Source organism: Rhinatrema bivittatum, chromosome 6 (assembly GCF_901001135.1).
Source record: "Rhinatrema bivittatum chromosome 6, aRhiBiv1.1, whole genome shotgun sequence".
In the NCBI taxonomy this organism is placed as follows: domain Eukaryota; kingdom Metazoa; phylum Chordata; class Amphibia; order Gymnophiona; family Rhinatrematidae; genus Rhinatrema; species Rhinatrema bivittatum.
Genome location: NC_042620.1, coordinates 118,430,849 through 118,458,773, shown reverse-complemented (window position 1 = coordinate 118,458,773; position 27,925 = coordinate 118,430,849). Strand labels below are relative to the sequence as shown.

At 38.0% G+C, this 27,925-nt stretch overlaps 2 protein-coding genes and 1 long non-coding RNA gene across 14 annotated transcripts in view; 1 reads left to right on the top strand and 2 right to left on the bottom strand.

The window, feature by feature from the left end:
- Positions 1 to 547: 547 nt before the first annotated feature.
- HOXD1 (homeobox D1) lies at positions 548 to 3,087 on the bottom strand. Its single transcript, XM_029605867.1, has 2 exons — positions 2,235 to 3,087; positions 548 to 1,772 (listed from the first exon to the last, which is right to left on the bottom strand). Exons 1-2 carry the CDS (start codon positions 2,812 to 2,814, stop codon positions 1,414 to 1,416), a joined length of 939 nt encoding a protein of 312 aa, XP_029461727.1. The 5' UTR covers positions 2,815 to 3,087; the 3' UTR covers positions 548 to 1,413.
- Positions 3,088 to 3,136: 49 nt separating this feature from the next.
- LOC115093707 lies at positions 3,137 to 14,941 on the top strand. 2 transcript variants are annotated; one of them, XR_003857384.1, is made up of 7 exons: positions 3,137 to 3,216; positions 9,734 to 9,832; positions 11,008 to 11,126; positions 13,326 to 13,460; positions 13,789 to 13,910; positions 14,103 to 14,238; positions 14,805 to 14,941. It is a non-coding gene; the product is annotated as an uncharacterized LOC115093707 (long non-coding RNA). The 2 variants fall into 2 exon arrangements; XR_003857385.1 differs by lacking the exon at positions 11,008 to 11,126.
- Positions 14,942 to 16,323: 1,382 nt separating this feature from the next.
- The window catches only part of HOXD3 (homeobox D3), a 36,658-nt gene continuing 25,056 nt past the window's right edge, over positions 16,324 to 27,925 (bottom strand). For all 11 annotated transcript variants that reach the window (XM_029605854.1, XM_029605857.1, XM_029605853.1 and 8 more), the window contains 2 exons: positions 23,672 to 24,211; positions 16,324 to 18,533 (listed from right to left, as the gene is read on the bottom strand). In XM_029605854.1, coding sequence (XP_029461714.1) covers positions 17,785 to 18,533; positions 23,672 to 24,158 — 1,236 coding nt within the window. In that variant the 5' untranslated portion in view covers positions 24,159 to 24,211 and the 3' untranslated portion in view covers positions 16,324 to 17,784. The remainder of the gene's footprint in view (positions 18,534 to 23,671; positions 24,212 to 27,925) is intronic.

The window sequence follows — 27,925 nt, the reverse complement described above, 5'->3', positions numbered from 1 at the left end:
TGATACAATAAACTCAGAAGGTGCTTCATTAACTATGGACTGTTGGGTATAGTTTCAAAGTAGGATCAGCCTCTGAACTTCTGTGAATTAAATAGCCACGTGTTCCATTGATTTAATTAGTCTTTTGTCATTCTTGACTCTCAAAGTGAGAATTCAATTCATAATGCTCAAGTCTGTTTGATGTGGAGCTTCCCTTTTTCATGCACCTCCATGAGAGTAAAATCCAACTCTGCTTGCAAACTTTGTGCTCTCTTTTTTTAGGCTAACGTTACTTGACAGGACTCAGCACTTGGCATTTGACTTTCATTCAACCTTTTAAAAATTAACCTAAGGTCAAGAGAGATTATTCTGTTTCGCATTAGCGAAGACTCTTCACATCAAGTGAAGTAACTGTCACCTAGGGATATGGCCCCTAAGGAAAACGGTTTAAGACAGAACGACAAGAAAATGCAAATATTTGCTTTTAAAACTTTCCTGAGGACTTCCGCTTGATGGCTACAGGGCTCACACAAACACTCCATGAGCCCTGGGGGAAGATTTTTAATCTTTATTACAAAAAACAAGTACATGCTGTGACACTGGGTAAAATCTTTGAGTCATTTAAAGCAGGCCTCGTTCTTATTCAAAATATAATTAATAATAATAATACAACTACAATTAGAAATTAAAGGTTCAATTAATCCCTGAATGTTCGAGTACTACCTGAATGACCATAACATCTCAGGCACCTATAAGCAACTTAAAGTCCTTTTAGTGCAAGTGCATCTCGGCTACTAACAGTACAATATATCCTCTTTGGTCAGTCTATAACAATAAACAAACACATTTCTGTAATTTAGCATCTTGTTGTAGCGAAAGCATTAAGGGTTTATAGTTTTCTTAACCTTTTAAATTTATGACACATGCACAGCGTGTGTCCAGTGTTTGAAATACAAGTCTCCCCCCTCCCCCAACACCGCACCCCAACTTTAGAACCAACAGTAAGTTTGTTCCTTACTTTCTTATTAAAAAAAAAAAAAAAGTGGAATGGTACAAAATTAACTTTGGGGGATAGTCTGCCCACATCCACAGTTGGTTATAAAGCGGTTCCTTTTCAAAAGAGACCATTACAGATAAGGCCAATCGGGAAATTAGCAGCTATATGCGTTCCGCAGGTATACATAATAAGTCGAATGTAAACTAGTTAATTAAAGCATTGGTTTCACCAATTAGTATTTTTTTAAAAAGCAGCAAAATAATGTGTGTGTGTTTATATATAACAGACATACAAGCAAAAGTACATAGAAAGTTCAAGTTAGTGCAACATTTTGCATCCTTGGCCTGTCTGACATATTTTCACTGCACTACAGTCCTTTCAGTCTTCTTTGGTTTTCTATAATTCTGTTGCATGTGAAAAGTCTGAATCGGGCTCCCTTATGTAGCAGCACTAGAAGAAAGCTTGGGGTTGTCTTTGGAAGGAGAAGGGGGTTCTGCGGACTTTACTAGCTTTGGGGAATTTAGTCCGGAGAGGGAGATTGGAAGGCAGCCTACACGCGAAGAATTAGACAGCATCCCTTCTCGTTCCCTTTTCTTCTGTTTCATTCTTCTGTTTTGGAACCATATTTTCACCTGAGTATCATTAAGCTGAAGGGAGTTTGCGATCTCTATTCGTCGTGCTCGGGTTAGATATTTATTGAAATGAAACTCCTTCTCCAGTTCTGTCAGTTGCTTGGTGGTAAAATTTGTACGCATGGTACTGGAAGGACTTAGTACTCCATATTCAGACAGTTTGTCTGAAAAACAAACAAACAAAAAAGTTGTTAATTATCAGCAGCTTTAAAAAATATTTGTAATGTGTTCAACCAAATACAGTGAATCCTTTTTAAAACGCATTAGGCAGTAAACTAGATTTGAGCGAGTGTGTTACATCAGAAACTATGCACAAATATTGCTATAACCATATTTGCTCTAAAGAAACATTTTGTGGTATAAATTCATGGTGAGATGACCAGCAAGCTAATCTATTTTACTTACGTTTCCAAAAGTTAGGATAATAAAACAACACATTTCAGAAAAGGTATCCTAACCTATAGGAAGATGTAAAACCAGTGCTTTCATTTTAGATCATAAGTCACCAGATACTTCCAAATACATTAATTACTTCAGTTATTACCACTTGCATCCAGGTAAGTTTCTGTTTGTGCTCCAGCCATGTAGGGCAGTTTCGTTTTGACTTTCTCGGAGATTAGACTTACTTTTCTTTGGTGGATTTCTTTTCACTTTCATCCAGTCGAAAGTGTTTGCTGCTGTTTGCGTTCCTGAGGCTGGGGAGTTTTGTATGGGATAGGTACCCGGGGACGGAGAAAAATTCTGAAAACTCCACGGATAAAAGTCAGGCTGTTCTTTGTTACACTGTGGGAAGTGTGTTTGGTCTCCAAAGGTACTGCAATCAAGGTGTCCACTGAGAGTGAAAGCTCCATTTCCCGAATACCCAGCCGTGGAAAGCTGAGCGTGCTCGCCGCTATCCTCCTGATTATTATTTCCGTAGGACAATTCATAGGCGGAATTCGGAGCGAAGAGGTTGTGTTCCGCGGCGGAACTTGAATCACCAGGAGTGTCGAGGGTACCTGGGGGAAGCGGCGCCGCTCCTGCATGAGGAGAAATCTGCTGAAGGGAAGGACCAGGCGCGCCCACTGCCAAGTTTCCTGCATAAGGTATTTCCGATCCTCTCCTAGGGCCGGACTGCAGGGAAACCCCTCGTTGCTCTGCTCGGCAACACTTGGGAGAGAGAGTCAAAACATCGCCACAAGAGATGTAGTCTAGATAGGAATTCATGTCCAGCGATTGTCTCTCTCTTTTTTTTTTTTTTTTTGGCTTTGTCGGTTCTGTAGCGAAGCACAGGTTGCACTAAAGCGACTGCGCCGGACCAGTCAGCGCCGGCCCTTTACCTGCTCTCTCCCTCCTATTCAGTTCCATGGCTGAGGAAGTAAATATTACAGAGCGGAGAACGAGGGGGGCTCACGTGGTCTTGGCCGGCCAATCACAGTTCCGCCGAGGAGGCTCAGCGCCGGCTCTCCTGCCGGCCCCGCCGTTGACCGGACTTAAACTTTCTAAGGGAAGCAGGAGGCATCGGGTGGGGGGGGGGGGGGGGTCTGAGAAGCCATCAGGTCTGAACGACTCCAAATCTAACTGTCGTCACACAAAAAAAAATAAAATGCAAAACCCTCTCTTGACAAGGTAAGGCACCGAGGAGGACGCGGGCCAGGAACTGGGGTGCCGCCCTATGCTCCTTCGGGATCCCAACGCAGCGGTGCACGCAGGGGAGCCGGAACCTGTAGCATCCTGATCATGGGAAAAGTACCAAATGAGAGATCGGGACCAAATGAGAGATCGGGAAAAGGAATTCACTGTTGCTCGCAAGCAAACTAGGCGCACCGGAGGCACCTGATCAAGAAACTTCATAATCCAATCGATCGCTCATTGTACCAGTTCCCTCTGTACGATTTCTATCAGAGCACACAGAAGGCCATGGGAATCTTGATATCGTTTTAGAAAATAGTAATAATAAAAATATCTAACTGCAGTTTGTTTGCGGTACGAACTCAAATACTGATTTATTTGGACGGCCGTTCATGATCTATGACTACGCATAAACTCATGTAGCTTCCCAAATATAAATTTAGAAAACTTTTTAACGAGAGAAACTTTTCATGCAACCGTAGCATTTGTTAGCTTTTGATCTCCTACTATATCAATCCAATTAAAATAAGAATCTGATTAGAAGCAGTTTAAAATCTAACCTACAGAAAGAATATAGTTTATTGCCTCGAGCTATTGGAATTTGATTGGGTTGTTTTGGGGTTTGATTTTGTTTGGGGGGAACTGAAAACGTAATGCAGAGATCTGTTCTTTCAGATGTTTTCTTGACGTTATCTCGCCAGAGTATCAGGGTTAAATGCTTTGCAATCCGAGGCCTGTCCTTTTTTCCTTCTGGCTACAGTTAATGGATCTGCTGCTGCTGCTTCTCATCCTCTTAGTGAAAGCCTGGCTAATGGGCTGACCTTCTCCCTTGATAATACAGTCTTTGTTTATACTTAGTAGGAAGCGGCGAGGTAGAACAATACCTTCAGCACTTACAAAGAACAGCACTAAGTTTTACAGCTTTCATAAAATGTTCAACTTTCCTGAATAATTTTGGAATTGATCTCTCTAGGGTTAGTCTCTCATTTGGTACTTTTGGGAAAATCCCCTGTTAAATAAGGCCCTCTGTATCCTTTTTTTTTATGCTCCAGCTAATACGAAATATGATGGCAGAAAAAGTTTATAATCCTATTGGGAATTAGATACTAGTTTTCTTTATATTTTTTTAACTAGTGTTTATTGGGGCTAGTTTTCTAAAATATTGTCTGGCTGATGTATCAACATTTTGCACTGAAGTTACGGAGTGCACTGTTAGCCTGCTACTCGACATGTCTTTTCCCTTAACTCTTATTCAGTAAGGGGAGGAAAACGCGTGTCCAACCCCCAGCACCTAATAGCGCCCTCAACATGCAAATGCATGTTGAGGGCGCTATTAGGTATGCACGCGGGATACAGCCAAGCTGCACATTTTACTTTCAGAAATTCATGGTGATATTAAGTCAGAGGTCCCGAAGAGTAAAAAAAGTAAAAAAAAAAAAAAAAATTTAAATTCGGCCCGTGGCTGTCGGGCCGAAAACTGGACGCTCAATTTTGCCGGCATCCGGTTTCCAAGCCCGTAGCTGTCAGCAGGCTCGAGAACAGACGCCGGCAAAATTGAGCGTCGGCTGTCAAACCCGCTGACAGCCGCCGCTCCTGTCAAAAAGGAGGCGCTAGGGACGCGCTAGTGTCCCTAGCGCCTCCTTTTCCCCGTTTCTACCATGCCACCTAAATTGAATACTGCATTGGGCGCACCGGCAAGGGGCCGGTGTGCGCGCCGGGAGAGCGGGTGTTCGTCGGCTCTCCCGCGGACTTTACTGAATCGGCCTGAATGCTGTGCAAGGCTGAAGTGTCAGAGCAAAGTCAAGAGGGGCGCGCTGGCCCAACAGTAGAACAACGGCAACCAAAGGTTTGCAAGTTATGGAAAAAAATAACTGTCATTTAGGAACGATAACATTTATTTAAAAAAAAAAAAAACTATGGAAAGTCTTGTGTATTTTTGTTGAGTTTGCTGTAATTTTTTATGCCATTATAATGTATTTTGTTTTTGTTTGTATTTTATTTTCTGTTTAATATATTATGTGTTATATTACAAGCGGTGCTATGATTCATAACTTTGTATTTTAATGTTGACACAATATTGAGCAAACATTTGGATGAGTAAGCAGGCTACAAACTACAATAAATAAACAATATAGCCACTGCCAGTATTCAAATGTGTGGACCCTTTTCATTGGAGCAGTGAAACATACACTTCCAATTAGGATAGGATAACATAGCCTGCAACTAAAAAAGTACATAGCATATGATGCTCAGACTGAGCTAAATCAGAAAGACCCATACTTCGGTATCTCAAGAATAATCCTGCTCCAAGACTTCCCCAAAATGGTTTAATGGCTAAAATGATGAAGGATGCAAGGATCTCTGACAAAATGGATATCCTGACGAGCTTACACTAAAGTTTATATATATTGTATTGATTCATGGTAGGTGATCCTCTGTAACCTCACATAAAGAAATGTTTCTAGACATTGATTTAAACAATGATTGATTACTGATAATGAAAAATCCCAATAAGTAAAAAACGTAAAGAACGGGCTGATTTCCAGTGCTATGCAGTGCAGTGCTGGAATTCAAACGCTTGCCCTAGGCTTTAATTATCCTATGTATCAGAAGTATATCTGTCATAAATTATAGGATCTGAGAGTCCCAAAATTGGGAAGGTGCACTCCCCCTTTCAATCTCCTCTTTCCTCAGTGCCACCTCCTACCATCACCAAGCCTTATTTTCCTCAGTGCATCCTCCTAAACCCCACTCTCACCACCACCCCCCTTGCCCCCAGTCAAACCCCCTCAGTCTCAATATTGCTTCCATAGTCCCAATCTCTACTTTCAGCCCCCAACATCTCAGCAGACTAAGTGGAGAGCTTCAGTTTCTCCCTCAGGCTCAGCAGCCCACTTCCCCACCCCAAGCCTCAATTTCCATATTGTGTGTGTGCATGAGGGGTGCATTGCGTGTGTGCATGGGGGGTGCTCCTTTCAGCAACTCCCAAGAGAAACAAAACTGGGGCTTTGAGCTGCTGGCTAGCAATGTGGTTGCCTGGTTGTATGGCAGCCATTTCAAAAACTGACTGGTCAGGGAGAGATGCTATGAAGTCAGACTCCTTTTATGGGAGTGTGACAGATAGAGGGGAATTGTCTTTTACAGGATTACATAGGATAAGAATGCAAGATAAGCAGATAATGTATACAAAAAGAGGGAGGGTTTAGGCTTATCATTGTCTAGTTCAAAGTATTGGTGATTTTTACATTTTGGGGTTTAGCATTGTAGCTGTTATTGCACGCCTGTCCTCAGAGACCCCCAGCCAGTCTATATACACAATGAATATGCATGAAATATATTTCAATAAAGTTGAGACATTGCATGCATATATATAGCTCATGCATATTCATGTCATTGAAAATCTGATTGGCTCAGCATCCCTGAGGACAGGTTTGAGAACCACTTTGTTAAAAACATACCTAAAAGTACAATTAAACTTGATCAGAGTAAATAATGGAGTAAACAGGAGAATATATGTTTTATGATATCTATCAGTTATGTCAACTAGAACTCACATGAACTCCAATATTTAAAGTATCAGTGTAAGTACTCAGTGAAAATGTCACTCTGTCAAATATCAAGAAATTCACCGGTACTGTGGTACTTATTAAACAGACGCTTAGGTTAATTTTGACCTATCATAATAGGCTTCATTTGAATAGCAATTTTGCTAGATGATATGCCTTATGTATAATCATCGGTCAATAGCAAGAGTCAATTTTTTAAATATTTTCTTTTTGCTTAATGTGATTTAGTGAACTTAGCTTAGTGCAGTCGCTGAAGCCATCGCCATAGCGATGTTTTAGCTGATTTTTTAAATATTTTCTTTTTGCTTAATGTGATTTTAGCTGATTTAAATGTTTTAGCTGATTTAAATGTTTTAGCTGATTTTTTAAATATTTTCTTTTTGCTTAATGTGATTTAGTGAACTTAGCTTAGTGCAGTCGCAGAAGCCATCGCCATCAATAATCATCGGTCAATAGCAAGAGTCAATTTTTTAAATATTTTCTTTTTGCTTAATGTGATTTAGTGAACTTAGCTTAGTGCAGTTGCTGAAGCCATCGCCATCACATTAAGCAAAAAGAAAATATTTAAAAAATTGACTCTTGCTATTGACCGATGATTATACATAAGGCATATCATCTAGCAAAATTGCTATTCAGATGAAGCCTATTATGATAGGTCAAAATTAACCTAAGCGTCTGTTTAATAAGTACCACAGTACCGGTGAATTTCTTGATATCTATCAGTTATGTTCCACGAAGGCTCAGAGCTGGCCTCTAAGCAAATTGTTTTGGAATTGCACTTGAATGTACTTACCCTACCTCATTATTTCAGCGTGCAGCATCAAATTCAGCCACCCTATCAGCTAAAACAGTACTAGTGAAGTTGCACTGCTCAGGGATAATACATCTCTAGTTTTCAAAAATATTAGTCCTGCACATTAGGGTTCTGCACACTTGCAATTTCAAGGCTGTGTAGCACTAGATACGTTTTCACAGGCTGATACATGTCTTGTAGCACCAATGCAGCAGGACACAAAGCCTTTTGCACAAGACTAAACTATGATACATAGAGATTGATTTACAAACCTTGGCACTAATAGGGCTGGTTGCAAAATTTAGTACTCAGGCTATTTACAAAGCAGGCATAATTAAATAAGATGCAACACAAGTGTGCTTTTCAGGAAAAAAAAAAAAAAAAGATGGACCTGATGTAGGGTTGTCATCAATCCCAGCCATGCAAGTTTGAGGATGCTAGGAAAATAACTTTTTTTTTTTCCAATGGTCTCTAGCCAGATGGAAAGCCTAAAAAGCTCTTCCCATGTAGCAGTTTTGTATAGCAACTCTCAAACTTGAAAAATAAAAGGCATCTCAACACTTAAGGACATTTGGTTTTTTTTTTAACTATTGGAGCTAATGAGATATAATTTAGGTGAGGTATGTTTACAACAGGAGAGCACTTGTGACCTAATAGCATCACTTACTGGTTTTAATATTAAAATGAAGGTGTGCCAAGCAAGCAGGCTGCATAAGCAGATTTACAAAAATAATAATAATAAAACTAAAAATAATAATAAATCATGTCTGCCTAGCCTAGTTTGTCCATCCCTGCAGAAATAAAATATTTTCACCTTGAAAAAAGTTGATTGTTTTTAAGTTTGTGGTTTATCTTACAAAACTGTCCAAGTGGCACAAATTTGTATGGTTTCTATCATCGAAATTGGTAGGAAAACCTGCTTTTCCCAATGAGCTTTCCTCTTCAGCAATGGTTTTCAACAGGAGCCTTTGGACCACCTGACCAGTCTGGTTTTCAGCATATCCACAATGCATATGCATGAAATAGATTTGCATAGTATGGAGACACTGCATGCAAATCTTTCTTATGCACATTAAGCATTATGGATATCCTGAAAACCGGACTGGCCAGATGGTCTGATCTACATGAGGGAGGCCAATGCCAGAGCTAAAAATAGCACTAACATTAGCGAGATTCCTTGTAATCTGCACCTCCGTTGCCCTAAATACAATTTTCACCATAACATTAAATTGATGGGGTGCTAAATTGGGCTTCAGCACAGGCCATTACTAAATGGTACCCAACTACACTGCTTTAGCATCGATTTTGTAAATGAGCATTAATGTGACCAAATTTGTGTTTGTAGCTCTTATTGGATTGCATAGAGAGGTGTATCTTCCCCTCCCGTTTCATTTGCATACAATTTGAATAATTAGCATGCCATTCAAGAGGTAAAGTTGTTGCACTATTAGCCTTCATTTATTAAGACAGCGCTATTTCAAGCACTAAAGGTAGTTGTGTTGATTTTATTTAGATTTATATTCCACTTTTTACAACGCTTCAAAGTAGATTACATTCAGGTACTGTAGGTATTTCCCTATCCCCAGAGGGTTTGTAATCTAAGTTTTGTACATGAGGCAACGGAGGGTAAAGTGACTTGCCCAAGGAGCAACAGCGGGACTGGAACCCTGGTTTATAGCCCACTGCTCTAACCACTAGGCTACTTCTCCACTTCCCTTTGTATATATGATGACAATGTTAATGCCGGCAGTAAACCAATAGTGTCTGCATTAATAGTTTATAAATGAGCCTCATCGGGGCTCTTTTATAAAACGTTTGTGCTAGTGTTCTGCTAGGTTTTCCCCCCATTGAAAATAATTAAATGTTTTAATTCATAAATCTGGTGCAATTTTTGTATCGGTTCAAAATTAACAGATAGTATAAGACACTCAGTGTATCATCCTGTTGCCATTGTATGTGTATTATAAAGGTTAATTGGTCTAAACTGGAAAACGGCTTGCTTTTTTGATAAGGTTATTTCAAATTGTAATTGTTATTTATGTAATTTTTTTTTCACAAAGGAAACCACTGGATTCTTTCCTAGAAGAAGTATAGTAGTAACTAATTCAACAACATGTGTTGAAAAGTTGAATCACTGTATCCTCTTGTATTGTAGCACCAGAGGAAAAGGGATTGTAACCGTTGTGTCCAAGTTTAACAAAGGAATCAATAGGTGTCCTCTTGTTTTGCGGGAACTGTGAGTGTGTCCATGAGGGTGAGTTGTTTGGCCCAGTTGTAAACTTGAAACTGATTCTTGCTTTGTCCGTTCAATTATTTTGGAATTTGCGGGAGGGACGGAGGTGGGGAGGAGAAAAATCGCTTGAACTGTCACGTTCAGTCTGTAGACAGTCCGTCAAAGTAGAGGAGGCGGAGACGTCCACGGAATGCGGAGGTACAGTTCCTGCTTACAAGGAAAATGCATTATTTGAATACAGTGAATATGCTGAAAGAACGAAATGTATGTCTCATAAATAATACGAGGCCTTCTGCATGTAGCACTCACAACCGGATTTTTAATGGCGTTGAACTGGAAAGGGGGAGGGAAAACGCGCATGCGCAAACCAGGCTGCAGTTCTACAGTCCACCTTGTCTAAGATACAAATTCTATTGCAGTAAAGCAGGTTAAGAGATTTGATTTTTCTGAAACAGAGGAGTCAGCAGGTATCTGTTGTTAATGGAAACAAAAAAAGGCATCGGTAATTCCTTATCTTCAGTAGAACAGAATTATCAGACTTGAGAAGTTTAAACACACACAGATTTTATTTTTTTTGACACAGTCGTTTAATATCTAAGAAACATCTGAAGGCACAGTGATATATGATGCAACTGTAGTCAGGCGCTAGCATCATCTTTACTACAAGTCTATTATCCACAATTTTACAAGCATGATCAAAGTACACAAAATGGCCCTTGAACGAGCCATTTAGATTTAAGAGTAAGTTACATATTTAATACATTTTAAATGAAGTATGAGTGTGAACCCACAACTATATTTAACTTTATATGTTTACATGAAGTGTTTGTAGTGCTGTAAACTACAATCTCAAGCAGGTTCACTTTTTATTTTTAAAGATGTATTTCAAAATAGGTTTATAAAAATAAGTCAATACAATTATTGGCTTTCCTTTAAAAAAAATTAAAAGATATACGGAAACTGAATACAGTTTCAATTATATTTATCACGTTTCCCTTAGTCTTCTTTCTTGGATAAAAAAAACAAAACATCTTTACTACAAATAGTTTCACAATTCTGTATGATGATGTCCGGATTTTCTGCATGCTTCAACCGACAAAGAAGATTTGCAGTGGTATTGGTCTCTTACTGAATAAAAGCAAAATAGATTGTATGATGCTGTGCCTTTTATTAGACCAACAAGCAGGTTTTCTTAGGTTTGATTTCAGACGTCAAACAAAGAGTCCTTCATCAGATGTGGCAGTGTGCCAGGAAAGGAAGAAGCTAAAATGCTCACTCAGATTGGAACAAAGGATCCCGAGGACAAAGACTAGAAGTAATATTCCTCTGCCTTATTTTTATTTATCTTGTATTCTTCATATAAACATTGGAATTTTTTTCAGAGTATGTGAAATGTCTATTGCATTTTTCCCCATAGGCACAGACCGGGAGAACTCCTTTGATAAATCAGATCCCATATGTTTTTATGAAGCTGTATTCCTATCCTACATTAACATTTTGTTCCTCTTAAACTTATGCTGATCTCAAGGATCTCTTATTCCAATTGTTTCGTGCTAGTACAGAATTGGAAAGAAGTATTAGAAAAATTGGGATTTAAAATGTATTAATTCTATGTTTTTCTGAGAAACTGCTACCTCACAGTCTATTTTGTTTCCTCAAATGCTTTAATTAAAATAACATTCATGGAGGAGTGAGATGAATAGATAGATATTGGTTGTGACCATAAAGAGTCATTTTCGCATCCTTCTGAGTCACTTAGAAGAGTTTAAATTGCTGTGGATTTTCTGCACTGCTGGACATGAGAGATCTGTGAGCTATTCCTTGACTACTGGTTTGTAATATTATGAGCTTCGGTTTCTGTCTCCTTTGGCTGTGATTTCTGGACGAATCCCAGCTGGCCCAGACTTGCTCTAGAGTAGGAGGAACCGCTGTCGAGTGAAGAGTGCACATCGTGTGATTGATGAACTCTTAATAGAACCCCACTGACTGCCCTGCTCCCAGCAATGACCACAGCATTTTCGCTTCTGTTAATTTATTGCAAACTTGCTCCGCTTTCAGTGATTAACTTGCTCTTCTATCAAACATTTCGTGGAATTTTACTCCGGCCAACCGATCTGGGGCATTTCTAGTGTGAATTTAGTCACGTCCTGCATATGTACCTGTATTTCACATGATCATGATCGGTCATGTTTTATTGGTTGCCCTTTCTTGTAGAGACTTTTTTTTTTTGTTTGCCCTGCCTGACTTGGCTTTTGTTCTCCTTTTAGTATTATAAAGACTCATATCTTTTTTCCTAACAACTCAATGGTACAATATTCACAGACTACATATAATAGGACACAAATAGGAGGAAAGTCCAATTAAGAAATCAAATATTGGTTATTTGTAAGAACAGTTTCTGTAGCCATCTCTAAACATTGGGATTGAAAAAGAAACGTGTCGGGAAGACTGGAGACACAATACTCTTCTGCCTTGGTTCTTCTGACATTTGTTTCCATACTGTGGCTGCTTTTCCTGCATATGGCATCAAGTTATACATTTTGTACTATAAAATGGAGTATAATCACCTAAAGATTTATTTGGAGCCTGCATTAAAAATGTATAGATTCAGAGATCTTCCCACACTTTTCGAAAGTGGGGCCATTCTTCTGATACCAGAATGGTAGACTAGGTCAAATGCAGATCGTTAGTGGAGAGAACAGATATATTTCTTTCCTCAGTACTGCAATTTCGGGCGGCTGTTTTTGTTTTGCTTTTTATTTTTAACGATTAAATATCGAGCTCCCATTCTGCCGTCTGTCTTCTAAGAGGGCAGCACAGTCACTCTATTGGCACAGATCTGACTGGCAGTCTCTTAACAGTTTCTTAATTGTGTGGCTGCTGTGCAAATTATCCGTTATTTATTTTACGCTGATTCCTCCTGCTATTTTATGTCCTCTGTTAAAACTTACCGTGCCTGCCCCGGGGGGCCCGAGCCCGTTCAAAAACTGGTCTGCCTTGTGCAGTAAGCGGCATGGTTTCAGAAACCCAATCCAAATTATTCCAGAACCAGCAGCTGTGCCAAGGTTGCAGTGTCAGTGGACATGAATGAAATAAAAAAAAACAAAACAAAACAGATGTAGGTAGCGCTGTATTGTGAAAAAAGATGTAAAATAGTCCCCTCCCCTCTCTCTGCCATATATATATATATAGGAGAGAGAGAGAGACACACACACACATTCCATTTATAACAATATATGGAATTCACATTGATGCCTGTGACCGCATGTTTCAATATTTGCAAAGAACTGTGAATGAATGAAAGATAGACTGAAGATATAACGTAGCTAGATAAATTATTCAACCTGCACAAAGCGAAATATCGGGAACGTGAGGAGGTACATAGAGAGATTTCTTATATAATTGTACATAGCAAGTAAATATAACGGCTTTCAACAATGCTTTTCTCCAGATATTGGCTCCGTTAATGCTTATTGCAGATTTTGACATCCGGTGCTCTTCCATATCATTTTAGGGAGAATTTCCAGTGACAGCAATTCCTTCGGAAGAGAACCATGTGACAATAGTTAGAAAATGCGCTGGTCTAAAGAAAGACCAACATTCACTGAAACGCGACCCTGTACAGATAGGTCTACTCAGCTGCTCTAAGGTTTTTAAGAAATTTATCTGCTTACCGTTTGCAGTAATAAAGCTTCCAGTTTAAAAATGTGACGTAAAAAGTATTTTCTTTTTAATTCAGATATTGATAGTTTAATATTATATTTCTAGGAGCTTATAGAAAGTTCAATAATTTAACAGTAACTCTAGAGTTTTAAATCTAAAATTGGTAGGCGGTTGAAAAAATTATGCAGATTTTCGAAAGTTTTTCTCTCGCTCAAATATATATGAACGAGAGAAGTTCTGATGGTTATAAATATTGTTGAAATACAATTCATATACCAATATAACTGTTCTGCCGTTAATGTGTTTTGATATAGAGAAACGAAGGCATAAGGAAAAGAGAAGGATATTTACCCCTTTTAACCGATGCAAATGACTTTTCTAGCTTCAAGTATATCTTCATTGTCTTGACAGAAGACTTTTAGAAGTTTTTCCTCAGGTTTGTAGACTGTAACAGACTCCTCTTTTTGCCTCATTTTTGTTTGAAACTATCCATGTTATAAAAATAACGACTGTTTATATTATCTGGGACAATTAACATTGCCATCATTATCTGCAGAAGCTCCGATTTATTTTGTTTATGCTTGTTTACAAAATATGTAGTTTGTTTTTTGTTTATCTGCCTCTGTAGCAACCTACAGATATTTCCAAAGAATTAAAACAGCTACGAAAATGGCGACCAAGAACAAATTAAAATCAGCTCCTCCCTTCTCAGTTCCTCAACCTTCTGCTGTGCAGCTGGAAGAGAGCCATCTTTCACTATCTGGGTACGCTATAAATATTAGAATCAAAAGATCTTGCAGTCCATTTATTTATGTATGTGGTTTTTGGAATATGTAATCTCAGACTGCATCCTTGTCCTAATGCTACAAAAAGATTACACATCCCTTTTTAGCTTCGTTGCTTACACATGATTTTCACATCACCACTTTTACATTTTTCATTTAAGACTGTGGCCTTATCAAAAGCTCCTTTTTCCCAAGATTTTGTCCACAGTAGCCTTGGAAAAATGAAGCCCTCAGAACAGGCTTCATTCCTTTGTGACTTTTTCATGATCGGAGGAAAGTGTGCAGATTACTGCTTTAAGAAATCATTGAAAAATAATGGAGTCCTTAGTAGAAATCCTGTTATTTGAAAGTATTCTTATCCATACGGGGTTTTTTTTAGCTAATTTTCTCATGCAATATGTGGGGAATGATGTAACAAAATTGTTTTAAAGTACACATAAACTTTCGGTAAAAGCTCTCCTTTAGACTGTGTTACTTTGTGTTTTATACTTTATCGAGAAGAACCTTTCTACAATGTCGTCTGCTATGTTCTTCATTTATGTTAGCACGGTTGAGAGCGCTAAACCCATGTTCAGAAGGAGTTCAATTTATATGGAAAATGAAAGGGTGTTCTTATGATTTATGGACTTTGAAATGCTTCACCAGAAGGAGAGACGGAGAAGCCATCAGCAATGGACGGCCGTTTTCGTGCAAACTCCTTTCTTCTCCATCATCCCCCACATCTTCATCCTCCCAGTCCTCAGAACAAACGATTAAAGTGTCAGTGATTTAGCACTGGGTTCTAAAAAAGTAACTGCTAATGCTACCCTAAAAGAGATTAAATATGCTTTCATCCATATCTATGCCGAATTGTGAACAGGCTGAGAAAGAAAAAGCGGTATGCACCATCATACGTTCGATTTGGCCAATGACGTAATGACAGAAGAATTGTACCGATTTTTTTCCAGCGCTGACAAGCAATCGCAGCATACCAGGCATTGTCACCATTGCCACCAAAGGCCCTATATGCAAAGGAGTGGGGCATTTTCTTGATGTTGTGCCCTTAATAAAAATACGTGATTAAAGAGCTTTTATATATCTATTGGTGTCCTGCTTGCAATATTTAGAAATAACATAATTTTCTTAAAAACAAAATTCTCTTCTTTTATTAGAAATGCAGACATTCATTTATTTAATTTCCTTTCTGGACAACCCTTTCACGCGGTAAATAACATATTCACACAGGCTTCGAATAGCAATGGACTGTACCGGATAGCACTGGATCGCAGAGTATAACGTGGGCTTTGCACTGTAAAAGCCAGCCCATCCATTCCAGAGGTGGCTTCATGAATTTTCTGATGTATGAAGTTGTAAAAGCATTGAGATCTTGGATGAAAGGCGCTAAATTAAAAAAGAAACATTGTCTCTGATATTGCACAGGTGTTTCTAAACGTCCTACTTAAATGTTAAGGAGAAAAGTAAATTGTGTTATTTTCAGTCTATATGTACTTTTATAGTGTTAGTTTTCAGAATTCTGTCATAATGCCTTTACTTAAATATTAATTACTGAAAGTAGGGGTTTTTATTAAGCAGTAGAAAACAACTTTGTGTCTAGTGGATATATTTTTGGACCGAAGTAGTTTATTGGACTGAATTGATATAGAATAACAAGTATGCTGTGCATATTTATTTATTTATTGTAAAAATCAAGTTGAGCAGGAAAGGAATAATGTTCTGCTTAACATAAACTTATCGATGTGCAAACAAGATGCGAAATATCTAGTTAACATTTTATTTATGGAGACATATTTTTGATTCTTGGAAAACTGGAGAAGCATTGCGTTTCACCAGAATATAAGGGGGATCACATATTTCTCTCCAGAGGAATCCAGGCTCATTTCACCACTGCATGTAGGAGTTTTGTTAGTTTGCCAAAACAAACAGTGAGATGTGGGATGACTGCCGTGAAACCTTAACTGAATTTTTAACAAAAGATCCCTTTCTTAATTTCCATACATTGTAATATACTGTTGATATAACTTTTGGGTTTAAAGCGATGTTGTGGCTTGAATCAGATAATTAACAAAGGATACTGTCAGATGGAACTAAAATAAAGAAAGATTTAAAAAGAAATATACCAGTTATACATTTCTGTTTTTTTAAGACTCAATCTGCTATTTTCGGGGGGAAAAATCACATGGAATATGCCAGTGTCTGCTAGAAGAGATTAATGTATTCTAACTGCCAGTTTCCAGTTATGAGCTTTTGTGAATGCTAAGAATAGTTTATTCTATTTTGCCTATACATTGTTTTATTTTCTTTTTTAATTTATATATGATTGTCAAAACTGTTTCAATATTTATATTGAAAATGAACTTGGGCAATAAAAGTTCAAGAAAGTTCACAAAAACTGACTTGAAATAATATAATTATAAGAAGAAAAATAACAAAGACAGGAAGTTGAAGTGGGAATTGATATGGTAACTAAATTTAAATGATATGATTTACAATCCCTCCTAGTTTTGAGTCCAAGCTTTTATTCTTCCAAGTTGGAATTCGATAAAAATAGCACAAATTATTTTATTAAGCTATTTATACATAGGTACATATATATGTATGTATACAATTGGAATTTATTGAATATATATATATTCAATAAATTCCAATTTCTCTGAGGTCTTTGTATGTAATAGTTTAGCAGAAACAACATGGCCCAGTGATCTGCTTGCAGTTTGCATTATTAAAACAGATACACTTCCATTAGATAGAGATGTTTTATTCTAAATATTTGATCAGGTGGTACCAGACAAGTTTAAATTAATAAACTTTTCGAAATGTGTAACCATTATTGTGTAATGCCACAGTTTGACTTACTCCATTAATGATTTACAATGTGCTGTCTTAATTAACCCTTACATAAACTACAAACATCAGCCACTGTTACAACTGTTCAAAAACTACTTTCTCAACTATTTCAGACCAAGTATACTAAATAGGTGAAAATGTAGTCACCAAGGACCTGAATAAATCTGCCCAAGATATGATGAATAAATTCTACAAATATTCACATAAATACATTAAGACGAGGATAAATAATTAGTGATACAAAATGTCTTCCTTAAAATAATAAATACATATCATTTAGTTCAATGCAATTCGTACAATACTGAAGAATTAATAAATTACCCTCTCTGAAATAAGCTTAGATGCAGGCAAGAACCCATCGCTCACAATCGGTCTAAAAACACCTCAGCATGACGCGCTGCTAAAACTAATTGATCTATAAGACTTACCTTCAAGTACATCATTAACAGATTATTAGTCCCTTGGTTTGCAGTATATTGCACTGTCATGCTTAAAACAGCTATGAGAAGATCCTTTTCATTGACTTACATGAGTCGCAAAAAAGAATGCAGCTGTTGGGGAAAAACATTCCACTAATACTGTTGGCACTCTTAGAATAAAGTAACACTGAACGTCAGAAAAAGTGAGGTAATTAAATGTAAGTGAGTACATTTTTTTTTTCCAGTCCAACCCTGAGTCCAACTACAGATGCGTTAGTTTGGGTGCTTCCTGAATCCTTCCCTGAGATGTGTGATGAGAAGTCAGATCTGTGTATGTAGGATGAGGGTCACAAGGTCCATGGTGATGGTTGCCTGGGATCTGGGCAGCACAGCTGTAGTCCACACTAGCAGATGAAGGATGAGATAAATGACCGATATTGAACATTGGGCCGGAAGCTGGCATCGAATCAACAAAGTTCCCTCCAACATAGACAGGACTGCCCTGTAAATTAGGGTTGGCAAAACCACCGTTACTTTGCATGGTGTGATGATCATATTCTGCCCCAGGGTATCTTTTTTGCTGGGGTAAGCAGCTGCTGAGAGGTGCTGTGTAAGCAGCCAAACCATACATGTTTTGCTGTGATTTGGCAAATGATGTTGGCGATGGAGCATCATAGCTAAGACTATTTACAGTTGGAAGCTGACTCGAGTATCCTACATGGTTTGGGCCACTTAAGGGAGGACTTCTGTCAGGGGACTGGCCTACAGGAGAGTGCATGATCCCTTTAGCTTTCTGATCTTTTTTGTACTTCATTCTTCTGTTCTGAAACCAGATCTTTATTTGACGTTCAGTCAGGTTGAGAAGATTGGCCATTTCAACTCTGCGAGGTCGACAGAGATACCGATTGAAATGAAATTCTTTCTCCAGCTCTACCAGCTGCGCACTGGTATAGGCGGTGCGAACTCTCTTGGACGCAGGACCAGGGGGACTTTTTTCATCACAATTCTCTCCTAAAGAGAAATAAAATTAATTTAGGATCACTAATTCCATACAATTTGGTGTGGAAATACGATAAATGAAAGACTGATGGGATTTAAGCTGGAGTTAACACGTTAGCACTGGCGCTAACGGCTTTGTGCTAGGGATAACGTTTTTCACCTCTTTCCTCCCACAAGGCCTGAGCGCAGTACTAGCGCTAAACGCAGCAGTAGACCACAGCGCTAGGATGCCGTGCCTTTCAAAATAGTGGCTCAATTTACAATGGAGCCAACTTTCTGAAGAGATGGCAGCTGATAATAAGCAGAGCTATTAAGCCACAAGCCCATGGAAATGAGTCAGATGCGGCGCAATAAATTATGTCCTCGGCATCAGCCCACTGTAGCTTATTTACAAGTGTAAAAGCAATAAAGTCAGAATAGATAACGGATCAATTTACACCGGCTCATTTAAGAATGACATAAAAGTCCCAGTACAGTGTCGCTGCATGCTGAGGCCAAATTTACCGCCTCAGCAATTTATAAGGAGGGGAGATTGTTATTATAGGCGGTGCAAAGGCGGCGCAAAATAGAAGGCACCGTGTCCGAAGTTGGCACTATAATTAGGGTGGAAATAGGCCTCAGTCCTGTACTGCGGTTCGATAGAAAAATACTTCCTCTCTTCACCCTCCACTCCACAAGCAAGATAAGAAACTTACAAAACTGTCCCACCTGGGAAGTATTGTAAGCCACAATATAACATTTTTTTTGTTGTTGTTGTTAAATTTTAGGGTATTTTTTTAAAACTGCTGTCAAATTTGCCCCTGCTTTTTGCAGGAATGGCTAAAGAGGCTTGGCCCCCTGCTATATGTTTTAGTAAATGTTGATACACCTTCATTTAAATAGACATAAAAGGCCAGAGTTCCTTTGTAACATAGTAATGACGGCAAATAAAGACCAAATAGTCCATCCAGTCTGACCAGCAAGCTGCTATTGGTAGCAACTGTCACTCCATGTAGGTTACCCCCTGCCTTCTCTTAAGTGTAGTAGTTACTGTTCCATGCTGGTTACCCGGATGGTACATTTCTTTAATCTTTTTGCTTTAATAAAGTATCATAATGACTAATTTCCAATATTGGTCAAGTACATAGTCACTCCAAGTTAAGTAAGGATCCGATTTAGGGCTGGATTTTCTAAAGCTTTTCTCCCATTCTGTTCCTATAGGGAAAAAGCATAGTAAATCATACCCTTAATTAACAATTGTCTGAATTCAGTTAAAAGCTTACTTTTCACAAGGATTAAAACTTTAATTAAATAATTCACAATATATTTAAGATGACACATTCAAGGATTTAAATTAGACATGCTATGGTTTACAGGAGAAACATTAAAGCTATTTTTTTTTTGTGACCTAAATAAAACAACTTGAAATAATTAAAGACCATTGGCAGTCCTATTCAATTAAAGCAGCAGCACAATCAAAGTTCTTTAAAATAGCAACTTGCTTGCTTCATGACTCTTTATTTCATTTTTAGGCCTAAGGCTAGCAACACTGGCCTGGGTGAGTCTGTTATTAAATTTAATTCATGCCTTTTCATTGGTTGCCGAAGGTGAGCTACATTCAAGTATAGCAGATATTTACCTGTCCCAGATGACTTATTTGTACCTGAGGCAGATGGAGAGTAAAGTAACTTGCCCAAGTTTACAAAGAGCATCAGTAGGATTTCAGCCCTAACTTCCTTGGTTCTCAGCCTACTGCTCTAACCACTAAAACAACTACAATGCTCAAGAGATGAGTAGGATCAGGCCTAAATAGTACCTGGATGGGGGCCCACTAGGGAAGACCAGGTGCTGTAGTGTAGACTGCAGAAAGTAATAGCAAAACATCTGTAGTGTTCTGCTAAGAAAAGGTCACAAGGGCTATAATCACCCAACATCCAAAAAATGGGTAGAAAGATGATAAAAAGACAACCAAAGAAAAGTCCTATGTTTCATTTTTAAGGAAAGTATGTTTTACTTCTTATGAACTTTTTTGTGGGAGTGGAGAGGTTGTTTATTTGACTACCACCTTAGGCTTTCAGCTCAGTTGAAAGCAATCTCTACTAGAAGTTTAGTACCAGGAGACTTCATTTATAAGTGGAGGTGTAGCCTACTGGTTAGAGCAGAGGGCTTTGGACCAGGGTTCAAATCCCACTACCACTCCTTGTGTCATTGGGCAAGTTACATTACCCTCTGTTGCCTCAAGTACAAACTTAGATTGTGAGCCTTCTGCGGACAGAGAAATAACTGACTGTAATCTGCTTTGCTGAAAAGTGGAATGTAAATATAGGTGAAATCCAGAGCTCCAAAGAGCTTCTCCCCATTTTAAATTCACTCCCCCTCCTTTCTAGCACAGTCATCTCTTCAAGAATGGTCAGGCAGGGGCCTCAGTGGTTCATTCCCAAAGCCAGCATTTACGTGCACCATGAGTCTGGCCAACAGGTGTAACTAATATAAGTGGACTTGAATGCCACACTGCAGCATCTCCAGCCTCACTCATCCAAGTAAGAAAACAGTCTCTGGAATTACACCCAGATCATAAGAACATATTGCACCTTTTTTGTAAGTTGACATTGCTGCTTGGGGGCTAGCTTGTATGGAGTGGCAGCTGCTACTACCCTTAATGGAAGGCTTGGAGGTAGCCTGTAGGGAGTGGCAGCTGCTACTATCCAATAGAAAGAAAGAAAGAAAGAAAGAAACTTGCTGGGCAGGCTGGATGGACCTTTTTGGTCTTTATCTGTTGTCATTCACTATGTTACTATGAACCATGGAGTAGTGCCAATAAGAGAGAAATCAAAATGACAAATACTGTTAATCTCCCCCAGTAACTCAAACTCACTTACAAAACGTAACTATTAGCTGTTAAGTTTTGTAGGTGAGTTTGAGTTACTAGGGAGATTTACAGTGTATAGTATGTTACTATGACCACTGCATTCTGACCACAGCACCTGTCTTGAAAAATCTCTTCCCTCTTTGTTTTCTTTAGTGTTTATACATGCTTTACATATGTCAGTATGAGGCCTGCATGAGATTCTCATATGAATCAGTCCAATGTCATCTGGATTTACTTAGAATCACAATGGCAGGGATGGTAGGAGGTATTTTCAGGTGCTTTACCTTATAATAGTTCCTCAGGAATGACATACAAAAATGAAGAAAAATGGGAGATCTTGAATATTTTGTATGGTATCTTTGTGGTATAAAAATTCACAAAAGGGATGCATTTGTTGGCTAAAAGAAACTTCTAGAACAAGTGTCATGATATAACACTGAAGACTTGTCAATTCAGAAATAAGGTCAGGAAATATATCTTCAAAGAAAAGAAGGTAAGTGCATGAAACAGCTTTTAAAAATGGATGTGAAAGTGGTTGCAAAAACTGAATAAAAATTCAAGAAAGCCAAAGACATGCAGAAAACATCCTTAGCAAAGGGAACTCCAGTTTGAAGCCAATCATTAAATAGAGTGTGCAGTATTGTGATAGATAAGGAAAATAAGACTATATGACCCCGTTGTCCCTGAGGCCAATATCTCTATGTTTTAATTGTCAACTGAATTATTTAAATTACTACTACTTTCCATTAAGGTTTTTAATGTATATAATCATTAGTGAGTAAGAGTCATACATTTCAAAAATAAGAATAAATGGCCCATCACAACAATCTTTGGGAAAATATGCAGTGCTGAACCCCCAACACCTCTGAAGTGGTAGTTTTCCCCCCTCTTTCTGCTTACCTTTTGCCATGGAGGGGGGAGGGGGGTGGGCAGGGAGCTCCTCGGTGATTTCCAGCCATGCATGGAGATTAGCATGCCGCATCATCTTCCTGGCTGTCGTGGGTGAGGTCATCAACCTGCAACGGCCAGCCTGAGAGGGTGATGGCCAACAGCGGTGCTGGTACTGCTAGCCAATGCTCCCTCCAGTGCCCCACAGGATCATGGGTTGGGATTGCTCCCCACCTCCTTCCCCACTGAGGGGGGCCATCACTGCCTATTGGTGGGCACACACCAGGGGAACAGGGGCTTGGGAGGAAGGATAAAAGCCCAGCCTTGCTTCTTTCTCCTTCCTCCCAGGGGTCAGGCTGGGCTGCTGATCATTGCATCCTTCCACTCTATTTGGGGGTAATTGGCAGGTAGTCCCTTTTGTATTAGTTAGACTTCATGCCATGGTTCAAGTTCAAGTATATTCTGACCGCATGTATAATTTGTTTATTGTTTGCCTTTATTTATTCTATTGTCACAGTTGGGCAAGGTACCTGAGCCTAAAGTGGGCATGGGAAAAAATATTTACATTTTGGGCACCGTCATTGCCATAAGGCTCAATAAATTGGCCAGAGTCATCTGCTGTCTAGACGACAGAAGACAGTTTGGTGTTTGGTGGCAGGCCAAGTTGCAGGCCTGGAGGGGCATCAGCCTTGCTAGTATGGGGTGGGTTATCAGGATAGCCCAGATCTGAATACTCAATGCTAGGACCCAATCTTGCTTGCTTGGGATGGGACAGGGTGAGTTTGGGAATGGGGGCAGTTTTTCTTATTCCTGCATGGTTTAGTACCATCTGTTAGTCCAAGGCTTGGGTACATAGTTTATACTTATTGTCATGATTTATACTATGCAATAAAGCTGGCTTTGGGTATTTGTGTCTGTTGATTGTATTGAGTTGGGAAGGTAGAAACCTGTCATGGTTGCACCAGTTACAAAGCTTGTCTCTGTAGGCTTTAAGGATATCAAATTGTGTGGGATGATTATGTTGTGCTGCTTGAAGATATCAAATATACCTGTCTGTCTTACCACAGAGCTTGCAAACTGGGTGGAGAAACAAATTACTTGGCCATTTCTGGCTAAAATATAGACATTACTTCTGGTGATGCTCCAAAAGAAAAGATACAGAATGAAATGCCTTTAATAAAACAGAGTACATAAATTCTGGAATAGGTGTTCGGGTTTCAATTTTAAATCATTCTGTGCATGAACAATTATTATTTTCCTTTTATCCAAATTCCTATTCAGCTGCAACATTTGCTATCTAAGTGCTTTAGACATATTCAAGGGCTATGGGTGCAACTTTTGTTTTCAAAATTGTGGATTTCATAAAATCTTTTACAAATGAAAATGAGAAAACTAAATAGTCTCAAATAGATACCTGAAGGGGTGCAGTTGCTTTTCTGTTTTGAGTTTTGCCGAGATTCTTTCATCCATGGAAATATTTGTTTACTAACTATAGCTGAGGCAGTGGTAGAGGAGTTAGTGGTGGGTTTGCTTTTTTTCTGCGTTGAAGGATTGTTCGGGTTAGGTGATGAGGGCTGCAAAGATGATGCCTGCTGCTGGTCACTAATGCTGGGGGGCTGACTTGTACTCTGACTGACATTTGTTCGCATACAGCTACCATTTACATCATTGGTTTTATGGTTTGGAGGTCTGATTGCAGATGTTTGTATCGAACAGGCCGAACTCTGATAATCATTTTCAATAGTGGACTGTGCATAAGACTGGTGAGTTGAATTGTAGTTGTAGACATCTGGTTTGGTGTATGAATAGCCTCCAAATAATCCAGAATTGTCATAGTAAGCAGTTTTCTGCATCTTGCTTTCTCGAATTGGTAGGGCCTGAGGACCCTTATCAAATAACATTGACTTTCTTGGTCACGTGTTCTGGTTAGTCCAATTGCTGACTGTCAAGAGACCTACAGAGAAAAAGCAAAGCACAACAAATTAAACTAGGGCTCAGAATAAGATCTGCCTCATAGCCAATCTACAAGCCATTTTTTTTCTTTCTTTCTTTTAACTGTAGCTATAAAGCAGTTTTGGGGAAAATACTTTGCTAATGATTTTTTTAAGACTTATTTTTGACAAATTCATTTCAAAATGATCAGTCATATAAACAAAATACCTTCATAAAGAAGCATAATTATTTTGAATGCTGATACAATTTGATCATACATATTAAATAAATATCTTGCTTTCAACATGTCAATAAACAATTTTATTCTTCAGCCTATGAATTCTCACTTTGATGCTTGATATTTCTTCATTCATATATTATTCTGACTCTCTCTCACCCCCCTAAAAACATATTATCTGTCGCCCAGTCTTTCTTTTTATGTGCCAATTCATTTATTTAGTCATTTTCTCTTGCTTTATATAATTTTCTTTGTATTTAAAATGAAATATATTTTTATATTTTAAAGTAGCTATCATTGTTTACCCCAGCATTTTTTAAATAAAGGTTAAGTGTGTGTGTATGTGTGTGTGTGTGTGTGAGTATGCCTGTGCACATGGTCACATATGACATGATGGATTGAACCAGAATAAGAACCTGAAAAACCAGAGAAAATTCCAACTCTATTGTACGTCCTCTCTCTTGTATTTTAATGAATTCTAGCAGTTAAAGTATAACCAATGCTATTCAACAACTTTTGTTTGTGCCATAAAAAACCTCATAAGTCAGCTTTCCTCATCTGTTTCTCACCAGACCTTCTACAAGCTTGCTAGAATTGTTGAATATCTTTTGTATAAAATATCAACAATTGGGATAACTCTAATATAGGCTAACTGATTTACTAAAAATCTTATTCTACTTATCTACTAGGATGCTAAAGATTCCACTAATATAAAACTTTTATGCCCACTTATCCATTTAAATATTGCCATATGAATATCATAACAATAAGCCAATAGAGAAGTTAATCACATAGCCTGTGGTTTTGCAGATGTTTTGTTGCATGATATATGAAAAGCAAACTTGAATTTTAGATTAATGCAAGATAAGTATTAATATCTATTCCTATGTTACTAGCTATGTCTTCTATAATTTTGTTTTCTTGCTAACTGTTTAATATGCATGTTTCTATTTATGTCATTTATCATGCAGTCTTACAATCCTTCTACAAAGAACTGTATAATTTACAACACTAATTGGTGATATTTAACTGATTTAACCCAAATACAGATATTCTCTTTGGTTCCCTTTTTCTTGTTAACAGATTTTTGTATATTGTATTAATAATAAATGGTTATTAAAATATTTAAGCAGTGATTGGTTAATTTGCTTGATGTAAGTAACATACTATTGTATCAATTTAATCATTGGAAAGCATTGTTTTGCATTTTGACATCAGTATATGGGACACTTTAAGGATGGATTTCATTCATTGTGTCTGGGAAAAATCACCAGTTAATTTAGGCTCACCATTGCTATGACAGAAAAATATCTAGTCTTCAGTCAACCTTTTACAGAATCTCAACAATGTTGTATTTTTAGGTTTATTAAAACATTATTAAAGTTTAGGAGCCAACCAGCATCCATCTACAGATAGATGAACATATATTTTTCTCAGATGTAATTGTAAAAAAAATTGCCTGATGTGAGAGTAGAGCAGAAAATGGTGGTACAAATTCGAAGACAAGATTCTTCATTTTGTGGAATTTGCTTCTAACAAGTTATTTGTTTTTCTAATAGCTTTCTAGCATTGTTTGCCTATGAGCCAAATTTCGGGGAAAAATATATATATTTGTATAATAGTGTAGACCGAATCATGCTGTCACCCAACGCATACCCTGAATGTGAATGTTCCCTTGTACAGCCAAATAACACATACTCTAGCTCTCCCAAGAATATATAGAAATTTAAAGTAAGCATTTTGAGGTAAAACAGTTGAAAGCATTATTCTTTTCAGAAATACCAAACTGCTTGTGAACTCTGCTTGAACCTAAAAGGAGGCAATGACCATAAATCACTTGGACAATGGTCCAACTGTTTCAAGACTCATCTTTTAGATCTTTTTCCCCACCTTTTCATGTTTTAAGTTTAAATGAGTGGAGTGTAGAAGACAATGTTTTTGCAGGTAATCCAGTATATTTCCGCTGTTTATTTCTGCTACGTCCAGACCCAGTCTGGAGGAAAAGAGGACCTTTCAAGGCTCTGTGAACGTTTAAGGAAGAACTCCTGTTAGGAAACCCTATAAAAGCTGTATGTTCTATTAAGCTCCAGCATATGGGTCGGTAATCTGAATCTTGAAAACTGAGAGTCCTGTTTTTATTGGTGCATATGTCCTTTTGCATAATGCAACTAAATATATGAATAAAACCAAATAGGAGTGAAGAAGGGATATTTGAACAAGCAAACTTCATTGTCATATTCTTTCACTCCTCTCCATATATTTGCACAATTATAGATGTGTGTGAGGAAAATAAAATATTTTGACAAGTTTCCTTCTTCAGTTCATCTCATACTCAAATTTATTCCTATTAAGTAATTCAGGGCTTATAGTTGCTCACTTCACTTAATTCTGCTTAAGATCAATACCTAATATGATGCCGAATAAATAAAAGGCTCTAAGAACCAGCAGTCTAGTGGTTATTAAGCAGCCTGAGCCCTCACAGTGCATATCAATGCACCTGTCATTGTGGTTTGTAACAAAATTTATGACTGCTAGTGCTACGGCAGTAAACGCTTCAGTAAGGAATGAAAAGAAAAACAGTCTCCAAGACCTAGTTACTTTCAGAAGTGTAAAACAGGCTAAGCGTAGGAGGAAGACCAGTAAAAGAATTTGCTACTCCGCAAATTTTCCCCTTGTAAGGGCCCTAAGGGGGATTTATATAAAGTGGCCCAACAGTTTCCCCTTATGTTCTCCTCTTCTGCAAGGCACAGACAAATCATTTTGCAAGCTTTCCAGGATTATAGAAGCATTGTATCTTTTTGCAAGGAAAAGTGCTATCTTCATTTTAAATATCGATACAATGGGATACAAAATTTGCCAATCGGATTAATATTGCAGAACGAAAACTTAAAAGATGAACTTTCTAGGAACAGAATAATGGATACGATCTGGTTCTCACTGTCTTTGTTAAAAATGTGTTCGCATTATCATTGCATACTGGAGTTTCCAGAGTATACGTGTTTTGTTTCTTTTCCTGGCTCTTTCATTATCCTATCTAAATCAAGTCTCATTTGCTGAAAGATGATTTAAATCTCCTTACAGTATTACTGTGCGATCGTCAAAACCTTCAATAAAACAGGATCACAGCATTTGTCAATTTTTAAGTAAAATTCCTTATTGTCTATATACTGGAAAACAACAGATTTATTAAAGCTAACATGTGATATATTTACTAGTATTATTTGGACAGTTCAAAGTTTTGCAAACCATTCTCTGGAAACTGGGAGTTTGTGTGGAAGATATTAACAGCACTGACTTCTTTGTGCCAAGATTTCGGTATTTTATTGTCTCATCTGCAAAGTCGCCGTGAGATTTTCTGAATGTAGAACATCATTAAATAATTTTGAATAAAACAATTAAGCTAGGGTACATTCATCTTAAGCTTTCAATTCCAGGAAAATATATTTAAATCTCTATACATTCATACATGATTTGTCAAAAGTGCAAAATGGAAGACTT